The sequence below is a fragment of the Macaca thibetana genome, chromosome 1 (genome assembly GCF_024542745.1).
Source record: "Macaca thibetana thibetana isolate TM-01 chromosome 1, ASM2454274v1, whole genome shotgun sequence".
Classification (NCBI taxonomy): Eukaryota; Metazoa; Chordata; class Mammalia; order Primates; family Cercopithecidae; genus Macaca; species Macaca thibetana.
This window is the reverse complement of record NC_065578.1, coordinates 20,655,838-20,676,351: the sequence shown is the minus strand read 5'-3', so window position 1 is coordinate 20,676,351 and position 20,514 is coordinate 20,655,838. Positions and strand designations below refer to the sequence as shown.

The 20,514-nt window shown below is 45.6% G+C and overlaps 1 protein-coding gene across 4 annotated transcripts in view; it reads left to right on the top strand.

The window, feature by feature from the left end:
• Nucleotides 1–1,107: 1,107 nt before the first annotated feature.
• The window catches only part of USP48 (ubiquitin specific peptidase 48), a 102,732-nt gene continuing 83,325 nt past the window's right edge, over nucleotides 1,108–20,514 (top strand). For all 4 annotated transcript variants that reach the window (XM_050790358.1, XM_050790348.1, XM_050790338.1 and 1 more), the window contains exon 1: nucleotides 1,108–1,562. In XM_050790358.1, coding sequence (XP_050646315.1) covers nucleotides 1,429–1,562 — 134 coding nt within the window. In that variant the 5' untranslated portion in view covers nucleotides 1,108–1,428. The remainder of the gene's footprint in view (nucleotides 1,563–20,514) is intronic.

The window sequence follows — 20,514 nt, the reverse complement described above, 5'->3', positions numbered from 1 at the left end:
TTTTTTGAGACGGAGTTTTACTCTCGTTGCCCAGGTTGGAGTGCAATGGCGTGATCTCGGCTAACCGCAACCTCCGTCTCCCGGGTTCAAGCGATTCTCCTGCCTCAGCCTCCCGAGTAGCTGGGATTACAAGCCTAAGCGACACGCCCGGCTAATTTTGTCTTTTTAGTAGAGACGGGGTTTCTCCATGTTGGTCATGCTGGTCTCGAACTCCTAACCTCAGGTGATCCGCCCACCTCGGCCTCCAAAGTGGTGGGATTACAGGCGTGAGCCCCAGTGCCCTGCCCAATGAATGTTTATCTGAAGAATTCAGCCTAACGTTTTCCAGCGGGCAAGCAGTTGAGTCAGAAATTAGCGCTTAGATTCTGGTAGGGCTCTGATTCAAATGCAAAATTCTTAAATGGCCTCACTTTAGTAGAGTTCTTTACAGTTTGCAAAACAATTCTCATACAGCTACTCTTTATGTCCTGGGGCAGGCAGGAGTCGCAGAAAGGAAATATTTTAAACCAGGAGCTAGAGAGGAACGAGAAAATCCCGGCATAGAGATAACACTTTTGAGAAAGGAGCCAACAGCAAGCACGACCTTGCTCACCAGAGAAACTCCACCCTGGCACCTCGGATCCCCGCCCGCACAGTCTGCGGCGCACCGAGCCCTCCCACCTCGAAGACTACCAATCCCAGCATGCCTCACAGTGAGTGACAGAACGCAGGGCATGCCGGGACACGTAGTCCCACCCTAGCACAGGAAAAGGTTAGAACGTCCTATGACGTCAGGAGGGCTCGGGAAAGGGGTTCGGAACCGGTCCAGGCTCAAGTTAAATCTCCCTCTAAAGAGCCGACCCTGGTTTCTTTGGCGACTCGATTTTGACTCTAAACAGGTCCCGCTCCACAGTCTGGGCGGGCTTATGGTGTGTGCCGAGTAGCCTGTAGCGTGAAAACTTCATGGTTAAAAGGGAAGTACTGGAGCCAAGAAATAGTTTTCGAGACACTGGTTTGTTAGAGTAGTGGTACGTAGGGTGCCGCCCTAAACGGGGGCTGAGACGCTGCTTTTTCAGCAGCGCCAGTGAGGACGTGGCAAGACTGCCTCGGGCGTACGCTTCCTCTTCCTCAGCCCGTCGGGTTAGGGGCGCGGGAGGCGCAGAGGCTGCTGGGAACGCGCATGCGCCTAGCGCGGTGGGGAGTCCACCTTTAACGTCCGCGGGCGCGGGGTGTGTCGGGTGTCGACGGCGGCGCTTTGCGGCCGGTCGTGCGGGTCGGGCGCGGGCGGGCGCGGCGGTAGTGGCGCGCACAGGTGATTGACTGGCCAGCTGCCTGAGGGAGCGCCGGGTCCTCCTCGCTGGCAGGTGGCGGAGCCCATTGGGGCGGCGGTGCAGACCGCGGCGGCGGCGGCGGCGGTCTGGCTCGGGAGGCGTTCCTGGGGCCAAGGCCATGGCCCCGCGGCTGCAGCTGGAGAAGGCGGCCTGGCGCTGGGCGGAGACGGTGCGGCCCGAGGAGGTGTCGCAGGAGCACATCGAGACCGCTTACCGCATCTGGCTGGAGCCCTGCATTCGCGGCGTGTGCAGGTGAGGCCCGCGCACCGCGCCTCGCGGGCCCCTTGCGCCGGACCTTGGAAAGCCGGGGCGGGGTTGGGGGAAGGAAGACGGCCAGCCCTTTGCGTGCATTTGGGAGGCGCGGAGCCGAGCGAGGTGGAGTTTCTCCTTTTGCGCCGTCTGCGCGACCTGGGAAACGCAGCCTTCCCAGGCTGTGCGCGGAGGTGATGCTGGCCAAAGCACTTTAGGAAGGTTTGGGTTCCCATCCAGAAGATGGCGGTGGAGATGAAGGCAGGAGCCGAGAGCTTAGCAAGCGTTGATGACTGGGGTATCTTGGCCACATCACGGCTCTTTCGTTTATGAAAAGGAACTTTGAAAGTGAGCTTCATCACAGTGTATCTTGTTGGTGTTGACACCGAAGGCCTGATCATCTTAGTATTATTTTGGAGAGGGCAGCTTTAGAAAAAACTGTGGTCAGCCTACGTCATCGATACCCTGCACCCCCGTTGACCTTCCCTCACTCGTTAATGTATTTTTTTTTTTTTTTAGCATTTCTTTGGTCGTTCTGGTTCGACACCACTTTACCGAGTACCAAGTTTGAGCTGTGATAGTGCTGTCCTTCACGTCTGCCCCGCCCTTGAACCTTCCCTTTCCTTAACCCCCTCTTGTAGATTGAATCCTTAGGCTTTGCTCCCGTTTGTTCCTTTTTTTCCACCTTGTAACGCGGGAACTGTAGTTTTCGTTTCAGAATGTTGTTGAAATTGACTTGGCCAAGCCGGACATGCTCAGTAGCCGTCTTTCGGCAGGCATTTAGGAAATGCTTTCTGCAGTTTTTACATTCCGCTGGGGGATCCTGAAGGAATGGAAGTATGGTCTCTGGCTTTGGAGCTTAAAGTCTAGTCTGAGACGTGAAATAAGTTAGAGAGTTTCTGTAAAGCAAACGAGTAAGTCCAAGCTCTGGGCGTCTGTCTCACAAGGAGGGTAAATCTGACTTTAACAGTAAGTTCTGGAATGACTGTAGTCTGTGTATAGTAGAAATAATCAAGCTTCAGTCAGTTTCCAGACTAACCAAATAATGTAAACTCTTAATAGTTCTGGTTGTTTGTGAGCCAGGGTCTCACTCTGTCACCCAGGCTGAAGTACAGTGGCACAAGCTCGGCTCACTGCAACCTCCACTTCCCTGGCCCAAGCGATCCTCCCACCTCAGCCTCCCGAGTAGCTGGGATGAGAGGCATGGGCCACCACGCCCGACTCAATTTTGTATTTTTAGTAGAGACGGGTTTTCGCCATGTTGGCCAGGCTGGTCTCGAGCTCTGGGCTTAAGCGATCTGCCCACCTCCTCTGGGATTACAGGCGTGAGCCACCGTGCTGGGCCAATAGTTCCGAGAGATATATATATATATTTATTTATTTATTGAGACGGTGTTTCGCTCTTGTTGCTCAGGCTGGAGTGCAATGGCGCGATCTCAGCTCACTGCAACCTCCGCCTCTCTGGTTCAAGCAATTCTCCTGCCTCAGCCTCCTGAATAGCTGGGATTACAGGCATGCACCATCATGTCCGGCTAATTTTTTTTTTTTTTTTTTTTTTTTTTTGGTATTTTTAGTAGAGACAGGGTTTCTCCATGTTGGTCAGGCTGGCCTCGAACTCCTGACCTCAGGTAATTTGCCTGCCTTGGCCTTCGAAAGTGCTGGGATTACAGGTGTGAGCCACTGCCCACCTGGCTGATACTTTTTCTTTTTTTTTTTTTTTTCCGAGACAGCATCATGAGACGCTGGAAAAATTTTAAAAAAGAATACATTAAAAAAATATTTTGTGTGTTTTTAGTAGAGACGGGGTTTCGTCGTGTTAGCCAGGATGGTCTCGATCTCCTGACCTCGTAATCTGCCCGCCTCGGCCTCCCAGAGTGCTGGGAATACAGGCGTGAGCCACACAGTTTTTAAAAGAAAAAAAGAATAGACCCGGTGTAGTGGCTCATGCCTGTAAGCCCAGCACTTTGGGAGGCTGAGACCAGCCTGCCCAGCGTGGTGAAACCCCGTCTCTACTAAAAATACAAAAATTAGCCGGGCGTGGTGGCGGGCGCCTGTAATCCCAGCTACTGGGGTGACTGAGGCAGGAGAATCGCTTGAACCCGGGAGGTGGAGGTTGCAGTGAGCCAAGATGGTGCCACTGCACTCCAGCCTGGGCAACAGGGCCAGACTTTGTCTCAAAAAAAAAAAAAAATTATCTTATCTTGGCCTCTGTATTCTCTGCATGTTCTGTCTCTAAATTTCCCTATTCTGGACATTTTATATAAATGGAATCCTAAAATACGTGGACGTTTGTGACTGATTTCCTTTACTTATCATGTATTTAAGGGTCATCCATGTTGTAGCATGTTTCAGCACTTCATTAAAAAAATACCTGGGAAATACATATAACAGTGTTTACCATCTTAAAGTGCACAATTCGGTGAGTTTCAATACCTTTATAGTGTTGTACAACCATCACCACTGTCTGGTTCCAGAACTTTTCATTATCCTAAAAGGAAACAGCATCTGTTAGTCACGTCCCACTTTTCCCCCTCCCCCAGCCCCTGGCAACTGCTAATCTACTTTCTGTCTCTGGATTTCTCTATTGATATTTCCATGGAATATTACAGCAATGGAGTTATACAGTACGTGGCCATTTGTGTCTGCTTTCACTTAGCATAATGTTTCCAAGGGTTATCCCTCCTGCACATGTGTCAGTACTTTATTCCTTACGGCTGAGTAGTATTCCATTTTATGGATAATGCCACATTTTATATATGTATTCATCAGTTGAGGGACATTTTGATAACTTCCAACTTTTGGTTATTTTGAGTAGGACTTCTCTGAATATTTGCATGCAAGTTTTGGTTTGAACGTCCGATTTCAGTTCTTTACCTGGGAGTGGAATTACTGGGTCATACACAGTCAATTCTGTGTTTAACTTACTGAACCGTGAAACTTTTCCACAGTGGTTGTACCGATTTACGTTCCCACCAGTGATGTATGAGGGTTCAACTGCCTCATCATCCTCATAAACACGTACTATTTTCTGTTTTTCTGATTAGGCCCTCCTAGTTGGGTGTGAAGTGATACATCTTTGTGGTTTTGATTTACATTTTCCTAGTGGCTAATGAGTTCAGCGTCTTTTCATGTGCTTGTTGCCTCTTTTCTTTTTATTGATCAATAATATGCCATTGGCCGGGCGCGGTGGCTTACACCTGTAATCCCAGCACTTCGGGAAGCTGAGGCGGGCAGGTTACGAGGTCAGGAGATCGAGACCATCCTGGCTAACACAGTGAAACCCCGTCTCCACTAAAGAATACAAAAAATTAGCCGGGTGTGGTGGCGAGTGCCTGTAGTCCCAGCTACTCGGGAGGCTGGGGCAGGAGAATGGTGTGAACCCAGGAGGCGGAGCTTGCAGTGAGCCGGATTGCGCCACTGCACTCTAGCCTGGGCGACAGAGCAGGACTCTGTCTCAAAAAAAAAAAAAGTAATAATAATATGCCATCATATCTCTGTATCTACCGCCTTTTTTATTTGCATTCATCTGCTAATAGACATTTGAGTTGTTTCTACTTTTTGGTTATTATGAATAATGTTGCTATGAACGTTTGTGTAGTAGTTTTTATGTGGGCATTTGTTTTTATTTCTCTTGGTTATAGAACTGGAAGTGGGATTGTTGGGTTGTGTGGTAACTTTTAACTTTATTATTATTATTATTATTTTTTGAGACAGAGTCTCTCTCTGTTGCCCAGGCTGGAGTGTAGTGGTGCCATCTCGGCTCACTGCAACCTCCGCCTCCTAGGTTTAAGCGATTCTCGTGCCTCAGCCTCCCAGTCGCTAGGCTTACAGGTGCCCACCACCACACCTGGCTAATTTTTTGTATTTTTTAGTAGAGACTGGGTTTCGCCAAGTTGGCCAGGCTGGTCTTGAACTCCTGATCTCGGGTGATCCACCCACCTCAGCCTCCCAGAGTGCTGGGATTACAGGCTTGAGCCACCTCACCCAGCACTTTTAACTTTTATTTATTTATTTTTTAAAATGAGGTCTCACTCTGTAACCCAGATTGGATTGCAGTGCAATTATGGCTCACTGCAGCCTTGAACTCCTGGGCTCAAGGAATCCTCCCACCTCAGCCTCCTGCCACTACAGGCGCATGCCGCAACACGTGGCTAATTAAAAAAATTTTTTTTGCCAGGTGCGGTAGCCTGTAATCCCAGCACGTTGGGAGGCCGATGCAGGTGGATCACGAGGTCAGGAGATCGAGGCCATCCTGGCCAACATGGTGAAACCCTGTCTCTACTAAAAATACAAAAAATTAGCCAGGCATGGTGGCGGATGCCTTTAGTCCCAGCTACTCAGGAGGCTGAGGCAGGAGAATGGCGTGAACCTGGGAGGCGGAGCTTGCAGTGAGCCGAGATTGCATCACTGCACCCCTCCAGCCTGGGTGACAGAGTGAGACTCTGTCTCAAAAAAAAAAAAAAAAAAAAAAAAAAAAAAATTTTTTTGTGTGGAAATGGAGTCCCACTTTAGTGCCCAGGCTGATCTTGAACTCCTTGCTTCAAGTGATCCTCCTGCCTTGGCCCCCTAAAATGCTGTACTTGCATGAGTTCATGGCCTTTTTTTGGCTTTTTTTTTGGCTTTTTTTTTTCTTTTTTTAAAATATGAGTGTCTTGCTGTATTGTGCAGGCTGTCCTTGAACTCCTGGGCTCAGTCGATCCTCCTGCCTCAGCTTCTCTGGTAGCTGGGACTACAGACACGAACTACCATGCCTGTGTTTAATATTTTGAGGAATTATCAGGTTGCTTTCCAGAGTGGCTACTATTTTCCATATTCACAAGCAGTGTATGAGGATTCCAATTGCTGCATGTCCCTGTACTTGTTACTGCCTTTTTTCTTTTAGCCATCCTAGTGGGTGTGAAGTGGTGTCTTTTATGTTTTCATTTGTGTTTCATTGATGACTAATCATATTAAACATCTTTTTGTGTACTTATTGGCCATGCATACATCTTTTTTGGAGAAATGTCTGTTGAAATCCTTTGCATGCTTTTAAATTGAGTTGCCTTTTTATTATTGAGTTGTGATCTTGTTTTGGTCTTGTTTTTGTTTTGGTTTTTTTTTGAGACGGAGTCTTGCTCTGTCACCCAGGCTGGAGTGCAGTGGTGCCATCTCAGCTCACTGCAACCACTGCCTCCCAGGTTCAAGTGATTCTCCTGCGTCAGCCTCCCGAATAGCTGGGACTACAGGCTCACACCACCACGCCTAGCTAATTTTTTTTTGGTATATTTAGTGGAGACAGGGTTTCACCATGCTAGCCAGGTTGGTCTCTAACTCCTGACCTTATGATACGCCCACCTCAGCCTCCCAAAGTGCTAGAATTACAGGCGTGAGCCACTGCATGCGGCTGAGTTGTGTTCTTTATATATACTGCATATAAGTCCCTTATTAGATACATGATTTGGAAATATTTTTTCTAATTTCTGTGGCTTTGAATTTTATTGGTGGTATCATTTTCAGTACAAAAGCTTTTAATGTTGATATAGTCCAATTTCTTTTTCTTCTCCATCTTTTTATTCTTATTAACGAAGCAGGGTCCTTGTTGCCCAGCCTTGAGAGCAGTGGTGTGATCATAGCTCACTGTACCCTTAAACTCCTGGGCTCAAGTGATCTTTTTGCCTCAACATCCCCAGTAGGTACAACTGCAGGTTGTACCACCACACCCAGCTAATTTTTTTGGTATTTTTTGTAGAGTTGGGGTCTTGCTATGTTACCCAGGCTGACCTTGAACCTTTAGCCTCAAGCAGTCCTGCTTCAGCTTCCCAGAGTACTGAGATTACAGGTGTGAACTACCTGGCCCCAACATTGTACTATTTCTTTGATACTTTTGGTCTTGTAAGAAGCCACACCTCACCCAAGGTTTGAGCAGTTTTAATTAATGAATTAGTTAATTTTATGAGACAAAGTCTGGCTCTGTTGCCCAGACTGGAGTACAGTGGTGCAGTCTTAGCCCAGTGCAACCTCTGCCTTGCAGGGGTTTCAGCCATCCTCCTACCTCAGCCTCCCAAGTAGCTGTGACTAGAAGCATGCTTCACCACACTCGGCTAATTTTTGGTGTTTTTTTTTTTTTTTTTTTCAGATGGAGTCTCACTCTGTTGTCCAGGCTGAGTGTAGTGGTGCAATCTTGGCTCACTGCAACCTCCGCCTCCCGGGTTCAAGCAGTTTTCCTGCCTTAGCTTCCTGAGTAGCTGGGATTGCAGGCACCCACCACCATGCCCGGCTAATTTTTGTATTTTTAGTAGAGATGGGGTTCTGCCCTGTTGGTCAGGCTGGTCTCGAACTCCTGACCTCAGGGATCCCCCTGCCTTGGCTTCCCAAAGTGCTGGGATTACAGGCGTGAGCCCCTGTGCCTGGCCCTGTCAGCTTTTATTTAGATATCCAAAAAGCTCTCTTTCTACTCACTTTCTTCGTTTTTGAGACAAGACACTATTCACTTTCTCCTTTTTTATGGAGACAGTGTTACCACGTTGTCCAGGCTGGTCTCAAATTCTTGGGCTCTAGCAGTCCTCCCTCCTCAGCCTCCTAAATTGCTGGGATTCCAGGCATGAGCCTTTCTCCTTTTGTTTATTTTTTCTCTTTGCAAGAAGAGATTAAATAAATAAATAGTATCACCAATATGTATTTTTCATACTTTATGCAACGATTTGTTATGAGATAACCAAAGCTGAAGAATGAGGTGTTTGACCACATTCAAAGACCACATGTGTCAGGACTGTTTACATTTCTGAAAGTACTTAGGACAATCACAGAATGAAAGCAGTGTGTACTAAATCCTCTGTCCACAGAATTCTGCAAATATTGTATGTTTTGAGGGCAGACTTGTTTGCTCACAGTGAGGTCAGTGGTCAAGTAAGTTCCTGGAAGTAAAATTGTTTGGTATGGGATGTATGTTTTTCATTTTGATCCATATTGCTAAATTGCCCCTCAGAATGAGGATTTCTCTACGTTTCCCTGTCAATGTGTGAGTATCTTACATATATATCATGCCCTCACCCACATAATGTGTTAGTCACACCTTTCGATCTAGTGCAAAGGGTGTCATATGTTTAATACGTTATTTCTTTTGTTACAGTTTCTTTTTGTTACAGTTTTTTGATGTGAAATTTGTTTTGTTTTGTTTTTGAGAGGGGGGTCTTACTATGTTGCTTAGGCTGATCTCAAACTCCTGGGCTGAAGCTATCTTCCTTCCTCAGCTTCCTGAGTAGCTGGGATTACAAGTGCATGTCACCATGCCCAGCCTTGATACGAATTTTCAAAGACAGAATTTACTTATATTTCCAGCCATGTATAGGAGTACAATGTCTTGTTCTCATTAGGGAAACATCATATGACTATTACCAAATTAAAACATTACAGAAATGTGTGAAGCACTCTAGAAAGCCAGTGTCATGCCACCTTGCATCAGTGGCTTTGTAGCTCTAGTCCAAAACCCTAATGAGGGTCATGTGCGGTGGCTCACGCCTGTAATCCCAACACTTTGTTAGGCCGAGGTGGGAGGATTACTTGAGGTCAGGAGTTTGAGACCAGTCTGGTCAACATGGCAAAAACCCATTTCTACTAAATTAGCTGGGCATGGTGGCGGTATACACCTGTAATTCCAGCTACTCAGGAGGCTGAGGCACGAGAATCACTTGAACCCAGGAGGTGTAGGTTGCAGTGAGCCAAGATTGAGCCACTGCACTCCAACCTGGGTGACAGAATGAGACTCTGTCTCAATAAAAAACAACCAACCAAACAAAATAACCCTAATGAAGACCCATAGTCCCAGCTATGCTGGAGGCTGAGGTGGGAGGGTGGCTTGAGCCTGCGAGGTGGAGGTTGCAGTGAGCCAAGATCATGCTGCTGCACTCCAGCTTGGGTGACAGAACAAGACCCTGTCTCAAAAAAAAGGAAAAAGAAAAAAGAGGAGTCACAATACATACTTTGTTGCAACTTGTTTCTATTATTCATGCATGTAAATCTGCCTTATTTATTTATTTATTTATTTATTTATTTATTTATTTATTTTTGAGAGAGTCTTGCTTTGTTGCCCAGGCTGGAGTGCAATGCGTGATTTTGGCTCACTGCAACCTCAGCCTCCTGGATTCAAGTGATTCTTGGAGCCTCAGCCTCCAGAGTAGCTGGGACTACAGGCATGGGCCACCATGCTTGGCTAATTTTTGTAGTTTAGTAGAGATGGGGTTTCACCCTGTTGGCCAGGCTGGTCTCTAACTCCTGACTTCAGGTGATCCGCTCGCCTCAGCCTCCCAAAGTGGTGGGATTACAGGCGTGAGCCGCCACACCCGGATATTCTTTTTTCGTTTGTTTGTTTGTTTTGAGACAGAATCTTGCTCAGTCGCCAGGCTGGAGTGCAATGGCGCGGTCTTGTCTCACTGCAACCTCCGCCTCCCAGATTCAAGCGATTCTCCTGCCTCAACCTCCCGAGTAGCTGGGACTACAGGAGCGCACCACCACACCCGGCTAATATTTGTATTTTTAGTAGAGATGTGGTTTCACTGCGTTGGCCAGGATGGTCTTGATCTCCTGACCTCGCACTCCGCCTGCCTCAGCCTCCCAAAGTGCTGGGATTACAGGCATGAGCCACCGCACCCGGTCCTATTCTTTTTTTAAAAAATATTTTTATGTGTGTTTATGGTATATAACATAGGATACTGTGTTTATGGTATATAACATAGGATACATTAACAGATGGTAAAATGGTAACTGTAGTGAAGCAGATTGACATCTATTTCACAGTTACAAATTTTGTGTGTGACAAGAGAAGCTAAAATCTCATTTAGCAGGAGCCCCAAATGCATATCTGCCTCATTATTATTATTATTATTATTATTGTTATTTTAGATGGAGTTTTGCTCTTGTTGCCCAGGCTGGAGTACAACGGGGCAATCTTGGCTCACTGCAACCTCCACCTCCCGGGTTCAAGCGATCCTCCTGCCTCAGCCTCCCGAGTAGCTGGGATCACAGGCACCCGCCACCACACCCGCCTAATTTTTGTATTTTTAGTAGAGCCACCACACCCAGCCAGTTATATAGTTTATTTAAAAATAGAGATGGGGTGTTGCTATGCTGCCCTGACTGGTCTTGACTTCCTGATTTCAAGCAGTCCTTCCACCTTGCCCTCCCAAAGTGCTGGGATTACAGGTGTGAGCCACTGTGCCTAACCTGCGTTTTAATTTATTTGACCAGTTTCCTGTTGATGGACTTTGGGGTTTCTGGGTTTTGATATTACAATCACTGTGCCTAACCTGCGTTATAATTTATTTGACCAATTTCCTGTTGATGGACTTTAGGGTTTCTGGGTTTTGATATTACAACCCATGCTGCCCTAGCCAGCCCTCTGCATTGATCTTGAGTGTTGAGTGAGTGTTTTCACTTAGGTTGCTAAATGAGAAATTGCTGAGGTAAAGGGACTGTTCAGAATTTTGATAGATGCCAAAAGTTCATACCATTTATCCTGGTCCTCTAGAGTGAGTGTGCCTATTACCTTATTCAAAGCATTCCTATTCCCAACTTCCATTTGATTGGCGAAAAATAGCATCTTGTTTTCATTTGCCATTTTTTTGCTGGTGACATTGAGCATCTTTTTAATTTTATTTTTTATTTTTATAGAGATAGGATCTCGTGTTGCCCAGGACAGTCTTGAACTCCTGGGCCCAAGCAATCCTCAGCTTTGGCTTCCCAAAGTGCTGGGGTTACAGGCATGAACCACTGCGTCCCATCTCCTTTTTATATTTACTTGCCATTTGTATTTCTCCTGTGAATTGTGTGATCTGCATTGTTGGTCATTTTCTTACTGATTTTCAAGAGCTTATTGAATATTTCTTTTTTTTTTTTTTTTTTTTTTTTTTTTGAGACGGAGTCTCAGGGTGTCACCCAGGCTGGAGTGCACTGTTGTGATTTCAGCTCGCTGCAGCCTGTGCCTCGTGGGTTCAAGCGATTCTCCTGCCTCAGCCTCCCAAGTAGTTGAGACTACAGGTGCCCACCACTATGCCTGACTAATTTTTGTATTTTTGTAGAGACGGGGTTTCACTATGTTGGCCAGGCTGGTCTTGAACTCCTGTCCATGTGATCTGCCCGCCTCAGCCTCCCAAAATGCTGGATTATAGGCGTGAGCCACCGTGCCTGGCTGAATATTTCTTTCTTTTTCCTTTTTTCTCCTTTTTTGAGACGGAGTCTCGCTCTGTTTCCCAGGCTGGAGTGCCATGGTGCGATTTCAGCTCACTGCAACCTCTGCCTCCCAGGTTCGAGCTATTCTTTACTTCAGCCTTCCAAGTAGCTGGGATTACAGGTGCGCGCCACCACTCCTGGCTAATGTTTGTATTTTCAGTAGAGACGGTTTCACCACGTTGGCCAGGCTGGTCTTGAATTCCTTACTTCAGATGATCCACCTGCCTTGGCCTCCCAAAGTGCTGGGATTATAGGCGTGAGCCACCACGCCCGGCCTAGTTTATTGACTATTTCTGTCGAAGATATTTTCTGTGGTATTTTTGGACTTTGTGGGCTTTTTTTCCTTTTGGTACATTAGTTTTTGATTTTTTTATGTGGTAAAATTTGTGAATGCTTTTTTTTAATCGTTTCTGGATTTCCCAATTCTGAGGTTATAAAAATATTCACTCATGTTTTGTTTTAGTACTGATGGTTTACTTTTATGCAACCTTTATGTTTTTATAATTTAATTTGATTTATGGATTGGGGTAGGGATCCATCAGTATTTTAATTTTACTTTTTACCAAATGGCTACTCAATTGTTTTAAACCGTTTATTGAACAATTCAGTCTTTTCCCTCACCAGTTAAAAAGCCACCTTTATTACATGGCAAATTCCCTATTTACTTGGGTTTATTTCTCAGCCCTATTTTTTTTTTTTTGAGGCAGAGTTTTGCTTTTATTGCCCAGGCTGGAGCGCAATGGCGCAATCTCGGCTCACCGCATCTTCCACCTCCTGGGTTCAAGCGATTCTCCTGTCTCATCCTCCTGAGTAGCTGGGATTACAGGCATGTGCCACCACGCCTGGCTGATTTTGTATTTTTAGTAGAGACGGGGTTTCTCTGTGTTGGTCAGACTGTTCTTGACCTCTCGACCTCAGGTGATCGGCCTGCTTTGGCCTCCCAAAATGTTGGGATTATAGGTGTGAGCCACCGCGCCCAGCCTCTCAACCCCATTTTTTTTGCCATTGATTAATTTCATTGAATAACTGTACTGATGCCACAATTCTAGTTATTTTATAATATTTAAAAACTATTTGATAAGGTGAGACCTAAATTCCTTTTAGAATTTCTCTCATGGTTCTCATGAAAAATAAATAATTTATAATTATTATATTAACTATAATTTATACTTATAAAATCATAATTATAATTATGAATTATAAAATTTATAATTAATATATTAATAATTACTAATAATTTATTTATTTATTTATTTATTTTTTGAGACGGAGTCTTGCTCTGTGCCCCAGGCTGGAGTGCAGTGGCGCGATCTCGGCTCACTACAAGCTCCGCCTCCCTGGGTTCACGCCATTCTCCTGCCTCAGCCTCCCGAGTAGCTGGGACTACAGGCGCCCGCCACCTCGCCCAGCTAATTTTCTTGTATTTTTAGTAGAGACGGGGTTTCACCGTGTTAGCCAGGATGGTCTCGATCTCCTGACCTCGTGATCCGCCCGTCTCGGCCTCCCAAAGTGCTGGGATTACAGGCTTGAGCCACCGCGCCCGGCCTAGTTTATTTATTTTTTGAGACGGAGTCTCGCTCTATCGCCCAGGCTGGATTGCAGTGGCATGATCTTCGCTCCCTTCAGCCTCCACCTCCCGGTTTCAGGTGATTCTCCTGCCTCAGCCTCCCAAGTAGCTGGAACTACAGGCGCGTGCCACCACGCCCAGCTATTTTTTGTATTTTCAGTAGAGATGGGGTTTCACTATATTGGCCAGGATGGTCTCGATTTCGAAAATGTATTTAAACAATTATTTGTATTTTAATTGTTTTTTGAGACAGTCTTGCTTTGTCACCTGAGCTGGAGTGCAGTGCCATGATCTTAGCTCACTGTACCCTCCCCCTCCTGGGTTCAAGTGATTCTTGTGCCTCAGCCACCTGAGTAGCTTGGATGTGCCACCGTGCCTGGCTAATTTTTTTGTATTGTTTAGTAGAGATGGGGTTTCACCATCTTGGCCAGGCTGGTCTTCAACTCCGGGCCTCAAGTGATCTGCCTCAGTGTCCCGTAGTGCTGGGATTACAGGAGTGAGGCACTGTACCCAGCTTGAAAATTTATTTTTTTACAAACAAAAAGCACACAAATCATAAGAATAACACTTGATTGGCTGGGTGCAGTGGCTCATCCCTGTAATCTCAAGGCTTAGGGAGGCCGAAGCATGCGAATCACCTGAGGTCAGGAGTTTGAGACAAGTCTGGCCAATATGGTGAAACCCCATCTCTACTAAAAATACAAAAAATTAGCAGGACATGGTGGTGCGCGCCTGTAGTCCCAGCTACTCAGAAGGCTGAGGCAGGAGAACTGCTTGAACCTGGGAGGCAGAGGTTGCAGTGAGCCGAGATCATGCCACTGCACTCCAGCCTGGGCGACAGAGTGAGCTCTGTCTCAGAAAAAAAAATAAAAAGAGTAACATTTGATTGACTAATTATCACAAAACAAATTTATCTGTCATGTATCTACCACCAAGATCGAAACATTACTAACACTTCAAGACACCCTTATCTTCCATTTTTCTCCTACCAGTTACTACTACCTCTCTTCCTTGAAGGGAACCACTTACCTTTACTTTGAATTCAGCAGATTATTTTGCCTATGTTGAACTTTATGTATATAAATACATTGTCATTCCCTCTGCTTCTGTTTTCTTTCACTCAACTTTATAAGATTAATTTATGTGTAAGCAGTAGTGTGTTCACTTTTAGTGCTGTACAATTTTTTTTTTTTGGTGGGGGATGAGGTCTCAATATGTTGCCCAGGCTGGTCTGGAACTCCTGGGCTCAAGCAATCTGCCCACTTCGGCCTCCGAAAGTGAAGGGATTATAAGCATGAGCCAATGGGACCAGCAGTGCTGTACGTTGTTTCAGTGTGTGAGTATATACTATATATTATATTCCTTTCTACTAGTGATGGTCATTTTGACTTTTTTGTGTATTTGGTCATTATGAATAAAGCTGCAGTGAACATTCTGCATATATATTTTAGTGTCTTTTTTTTTTTTTTTTTTTTGATAACAGGATTTCACTTCATCACCCAGGCTGGAGTACATGGTGTGATCACAGCTCACTGCAGCCTCGACCTCTGTGGTCTGTCTAGGTGGTCCTCCCACTTCAGCTTCCCCAGTAGCTGAGACTACAGACACTCACCACCATGCTTGGCTAATTCAAAAATTTTTTGTAGGCCTGACACAGTGGCTTATGCCTTTAATCCCAGCATTTTGGGAGGCTGAGGTAGGTGGATCGCTTGAGGCCAGGAGTTTGAGACCAGCCTGGGGAACATGGCGAAAACCTGTCTCTACAAATATACAAAAATTAGCCAGATATGGTGGTGCATGCCTGTAATCCCAGCTACTTGGGAAGCTGAGGTGGGAGAATTGCTTGAACCTAGGAGGTAGAGGTTGCAGTGAGCTGAGATCTTGGCACTGCACTCTAGCCTGGGTGACAGCGAGACCCTGTCTCAAAAAAAAAATCTTTTCTGCTCCCCTCCCTCCTCCCACCTTCCACCCCCAAGTAAGACCCCAATGTCTGTTGTTCTCTTCTTTGTGTTCAAAGTTCTCATCATGTAGCTCCCATGAGATAAAGATTTAAAGATTTATCATCCTTAGGGTCCTAAATATTCTCCTGTGTTATTTTCTGTAAGTTGTATTGCTCTTTCTTTCTCTTTCTTTCTTTCTTTCTTTCTTTCTTTCTCTCTCTCTCTCTTTCTCTCTTTCTTTCTCTTTCTTTCTTTCTCTCTTTCTTTCTCTCTTTCTCTTTCTCTCTTTCTCTCTCTCTTTCTCTCTTTCTCTCTCTCTCTCTCTCTCTCTCTTTCTTTCTTTCTTTCTCTGAGTCTCCCTCTGTCACCCAGGCTGGAGTGCAGTGGCACAATCTCAGCTCACTGCAGGCTCTGCCTCCTGGGTTCACGCCATTCTCCTGGCTCAGCCTCCAGAGTAGCTGGGACTATAGGCGCCCACCACAACACCTGGCTAATTTTTTTGTGTGTTTTTAGTAGAGACGGGGTTTCACCATGTTAGCCAGGATGGTCTTGATCTCCTGACCTCATGATCCGCCTGCCTTGGCCTCCCAAAGTGCTGGAATTACAGGCGTGAGCCACCGTGCCTGGCCTGCTTTATCTTTCATGTTTAGACCTGGAGTTGACTCCTCATCAGTTGGGAAGTAAGATCATGGAATAATTTGAGGTTACTTGATCTCTATGACTTTAGCAAAGTAGCAGAGGATTGAATGACTGCGAATCTGATGTTAGCAAAAGCAACAACTCTAAGCAAAAGGAAGACATACATGGGGAAAACAAATACAATTACTTAAAATTAAATACATGACAAGACTGTGTGTGTGTTTTAAAAAATGATATTGGGCCACGTGCGGTGGCTTATGCTAGTAATCCCAGCAGTTTGGGAGGCAAAGACGGGAGGATAACTTGAGGCCAGGAAGACCAGGCTGCACTGAGTTATGATTTTACTGCTGCACTACAGCCTGGCCAATAGAGCAAAACCCTGCCTCAAAACACAAACCAAAACCAAAACAATACTGTTTTATTACTACTAGCAGCAGTGTCCTGCATGGGTAGTGGGTATGCTGGGTTTAGGGTGTGTGGGAGCCATGAGGAGGAGATGGTGACTGAGAGCCTTGAAGGAAAGAGGGGGTGGGGCTTGACAGGGGCGGGGCTTAAAGGCAAGACCCAAGGGTTCCTTAGATTTGCTTCTAGGAATAGGTAGCCATGATAAAGCAGTCATGGCTTATGGTGAACTAGGGCCATGCTGCCCATAAGATTAAGAAATTTTTCAGTCTGAGGTGAGGGAAACAAAAAAGATTAAGCCATTTTTGGAAATCTTAACTGCCTGTCACAGTTGAGGTGTAGTTTCTTCATCATGTGGTCAAGGACACCAGGGTCCTTGTGGTTCTGCGTGAGGGCAGCCAGTTCTGTATTCACAAAACTGAGGGGCTCCCCTTTTGGAGAGTTTGTGGTTGTGGCATCCTTTCCAGCATCCTCCTGGAAAACAGCGATCAGGAACTTGATGCGATGCTCAGTCTCTGTAGGGCTGGAGATTTTTTCCATGTTGGAGTTGAGTGAGGTACCTGCTGAGACTTTTTTGTATTTTGCAAACTTTTTATACCTCATTCATTTCCCTTGGCTTCCTGAGGTAGCGATCTAATCATTAAGAAAAAATTAGCCTTGCATTTGGGACAATGTAAAAAAGAAGTACAGTAGAAGAAAAGCTTCATATTGGATCTAAACATTCTTATGTTTTCTGTGTGTTTGAAAAACTTTGTTTGTTTGTTTGTTTGTTTGTTTATGAGACAGTCTCACTCTGTTGCCCAGCCTGGAGTGCAGTGGGATGATCATAGCTCACTGCTGCCTTGAACTCCTAGGCTCCAGGAATGCTCCCTCCTTAGCCTCCCAAAGTGCTGGGATTACAGCTGTGAGCCACCGCATCCATCCTCCCCCAGAAAGGTGGAATCATTGTGCAATACTCCATTTTACATACCCTAAAGAACCATTTAACTGTTTGCTGTTGGGCATTTGTCTACCTGCCTTTGTCTTCTTGTTGTGTTCCTTGCCCCTCCTCCACTTCCTCTTCCTTTTTGTAAGGGAGGGAGGCTCTTTTTTTAATATTGAGAACATCTTATAAATAAATATTATCTGCCCATCTAATTATTTTCTTAGAAAAACATTGCGAAAATAGCATGAACATAATGTGTGTCGAAAAGGCTTTTGATATACATGACCTTTGCAGGGTTTTCTCCTTCCAGCTGTGTGCAGTATATGAACGTTCCTGTCTTTGTGTTCTTGCCATCAGAGTATTAAATTGAACTCTTTTTGGCTGGGTGCGGTGGCTCACGCCTGTAATCCCAGCACTTTGGGAGGCCGAGGCAGGCGGATCACAAGGTCAGGAGATCGAGACCAGCTTGACCAATATGGTGAAACTCCATCTGTACTAAAAATACAAAAATTAGCTGGGCGTGGTGGCGCATGCCTGTAATCCCAGCTACCCAGGAGGCTGAGGGAGGAGAATCGCTTGAACCCGGGAGGCGGAGGTTGTAGTGAGCCGGGATCACACCACTGCACTCCAGCCTGGTCAACAGAGGGGGATTCCTTCTCAAAAAAAAAAAGAAAAAAAGAAAATTTATAAGTAAATAATGGTATCTTGATTTCCAGTAAAATTGAAAGATACTCTGTGTGTGTGTGTGTTTTTTTTTTTTCCCAAGTGCTTGGCCAGTGTTTCCCAAATCGTATAAAGCTTGAGAAACATTTCAAATCATCCTTGGAGAACCAAGAAGTCCCACTGTAAGAAAAAAAAAATCGTTACAGTTTGAATAGCTAAATAATCCTCTTTAGACTGGGCACCTCCTTTTGACTTGCCAGTTAGTTCTCTCCTGTCCTGAACGTTTTCCCTTTAATACCAATTTGGGAGGTAGTGTTTTAGAAAGATTATAGACTGGGCATGGTGGTACACACCTGCAGTCTCAGCTATTCGGGAGGCTGAGGTGGGAGAATTGCTGGAGCCCAAGAATTTGAGTCCAGCCTGTGCAACACAGCAAGACCCTGTCTCTTAAAAAGAAAGTAGATTTCTAGTGTTTCCAAGTAGGCTCACCTTAAAAATCATTTTTGCTTTACTGGTTCTCCTTTTTCTGTAGTGTTTGAATCCCAGTTTAGTGGGCCCTAACTTTGGAGGCTTGGAAAAAATTAAGTTATTTCATGTTTGCTAGGTTGATTGGATTCTTAAGCTTTAAAATATATTTAAGCCAGGTGCAGTGGGTCACGCCTGTAATCTCAGCATTTTGAGAGGCTGAGGTGGGTGGATCACTTCAGGTCAGGAGTTTGAGACCAGCCTGGCCAACCTGGTGAAACCCTATCTCCACTAAAAATACAAAAATTAGCTGAGCGTGGTGGTGCACATTTGTAATCCCAGCTACTCGGGAAGCTGAAGCAGGAGAACTGCTTGAACTTGAGAGGTGGAGGTTGCGGTGAGCCGAGATCATGCCACTGCACCCCAGCCTGGTCAAGAGAGTGAGACTCCATCTCAAAAAAAAAAAAAATATATATATATATATATATTTAGGTTTTTTTTGAGTACTGACTATACTATTTAAAGGATTGCTAACAATTTAAGAAGCTTTCCATCTTTGATGTTTTATGTAACTTTGGTGTTGAGTTTTATTTTGCTTTGTCAGTTGCTTCCCAAACCTTTTATGCCCGACTTCTCTATACATATATGGCAGAGGAGTTCTAGGAAAATAGTACGTAAGTGCTAAGTGACCTCTTTGTGGTTGCTTTGTTTTTATTGTTTATTTGTTTTTTTGAGAGAGCCTTGTTCTGTCATCCAAGCTAGAGCTGGCTGACATGAGCAGCTCACTGTAGCCTCGACCTCCTGGGCTCAAACAGGTCCTCCTGTCTTAGCCTCCCCAATAGCTGGGACCACCCACATGTGCCACTCCACCTGGCTCATTAAAAAAATTTTTTTCTTTGTAGAGATAGGGTCTCACCATGTTGCCCAGGATGGCCTTGAACTCCTGGGCTCAAGCAATCCTTCTGCCTTGGCCTCCAAAAGTGCTGGGATTACAGGCATGAGCCACCATGCGTGACCTGTTTTTAGATTTGCTTATTTCTCGCATGTCTTAATTTATGAGACCTTGATACAGTAATGCCATGAGGCATTACATGAAAATCACTGTAAAGTTTTTAGTAACTAGAACCTAGAATTTATATTATCTTGGTTCTCCTTTATTTTCGCTTTCAGGAAAATCTGTACTTCAGTGTTTTAAGCACTTTGGGAGGCCAAGGTGGACAGATCACGAGGTCAGGAGATCGAGACCAGCCTGGCCAACATAGTGAAACCCCATCTCTACTAAAAATACAAAAATTAGCCGGGCACGGTGGGGTGTGCCTGTCGTCCCAGCTACTTGGGAGGCTGAGGCAGGAGAATCGCTTGAAAACGGGAGGCAGAGGTTGCAGTGAGCTGAGATTGAGCCACTGCACCACTGCACTCTAGCCTGGGCAACAGGGCGAGACTCCATCTCAAAAAAAAAAAAGGTCCCAGGCACAGTGGCTCACGCCTATAATCCCAGGACTTCGGGAGGCTGAGGTGGGTGGATCACTTGAGTCAAGGAATTCTAGCCCAGCTTGCGCAATGAGGGTAAACCCCATCGCTACAAATAATACAAAAAAATAAAAAAAATTAGCTAGGTGCAGTGGTATGCCTGTGGTCCCAGCTGTTGGGAAGACTGAGGTGGGAAGATCACCTGAGCCTGGGAGTAGAGTATTATACACCCTGAGTGCCCAGGAGGCCATGGATTTTCTTTTGTTTTTTGTTTTTTCTTGAGACAGAGTCTTGCTCTGTCACCCAGGCTGGAGTGCAGTGGCACGATCTTGACTCACTGCAACCTCCACCTCCCGGGTTCAAGCGATTCTCCTGCCTCAGCCTCTCAAGTAGCTGGGATTATAGATTTCTGCCACCACGCCGGCTAATTTTTGTATTTGTAGTAGAGACAAGGTTTTGCCATGTTGGCCAGGCTGGTCTCGAAGTCCTGACCTCAAGTGATCCACCCATCTCAGCTTCCCAAAGTGCCAGGATTACAGGCATGAGTCTCAAGAGGCTGGGGCAGGAGAATCTCTTGAACCAGTTAGGTAGAGGTCGCAGTGCACTCCAGCCTGGGCAATGGAATGAGACTCCATCTCATAAATAAATAAATAAAAACTAAGAAACTAAGAGGTGATGAGG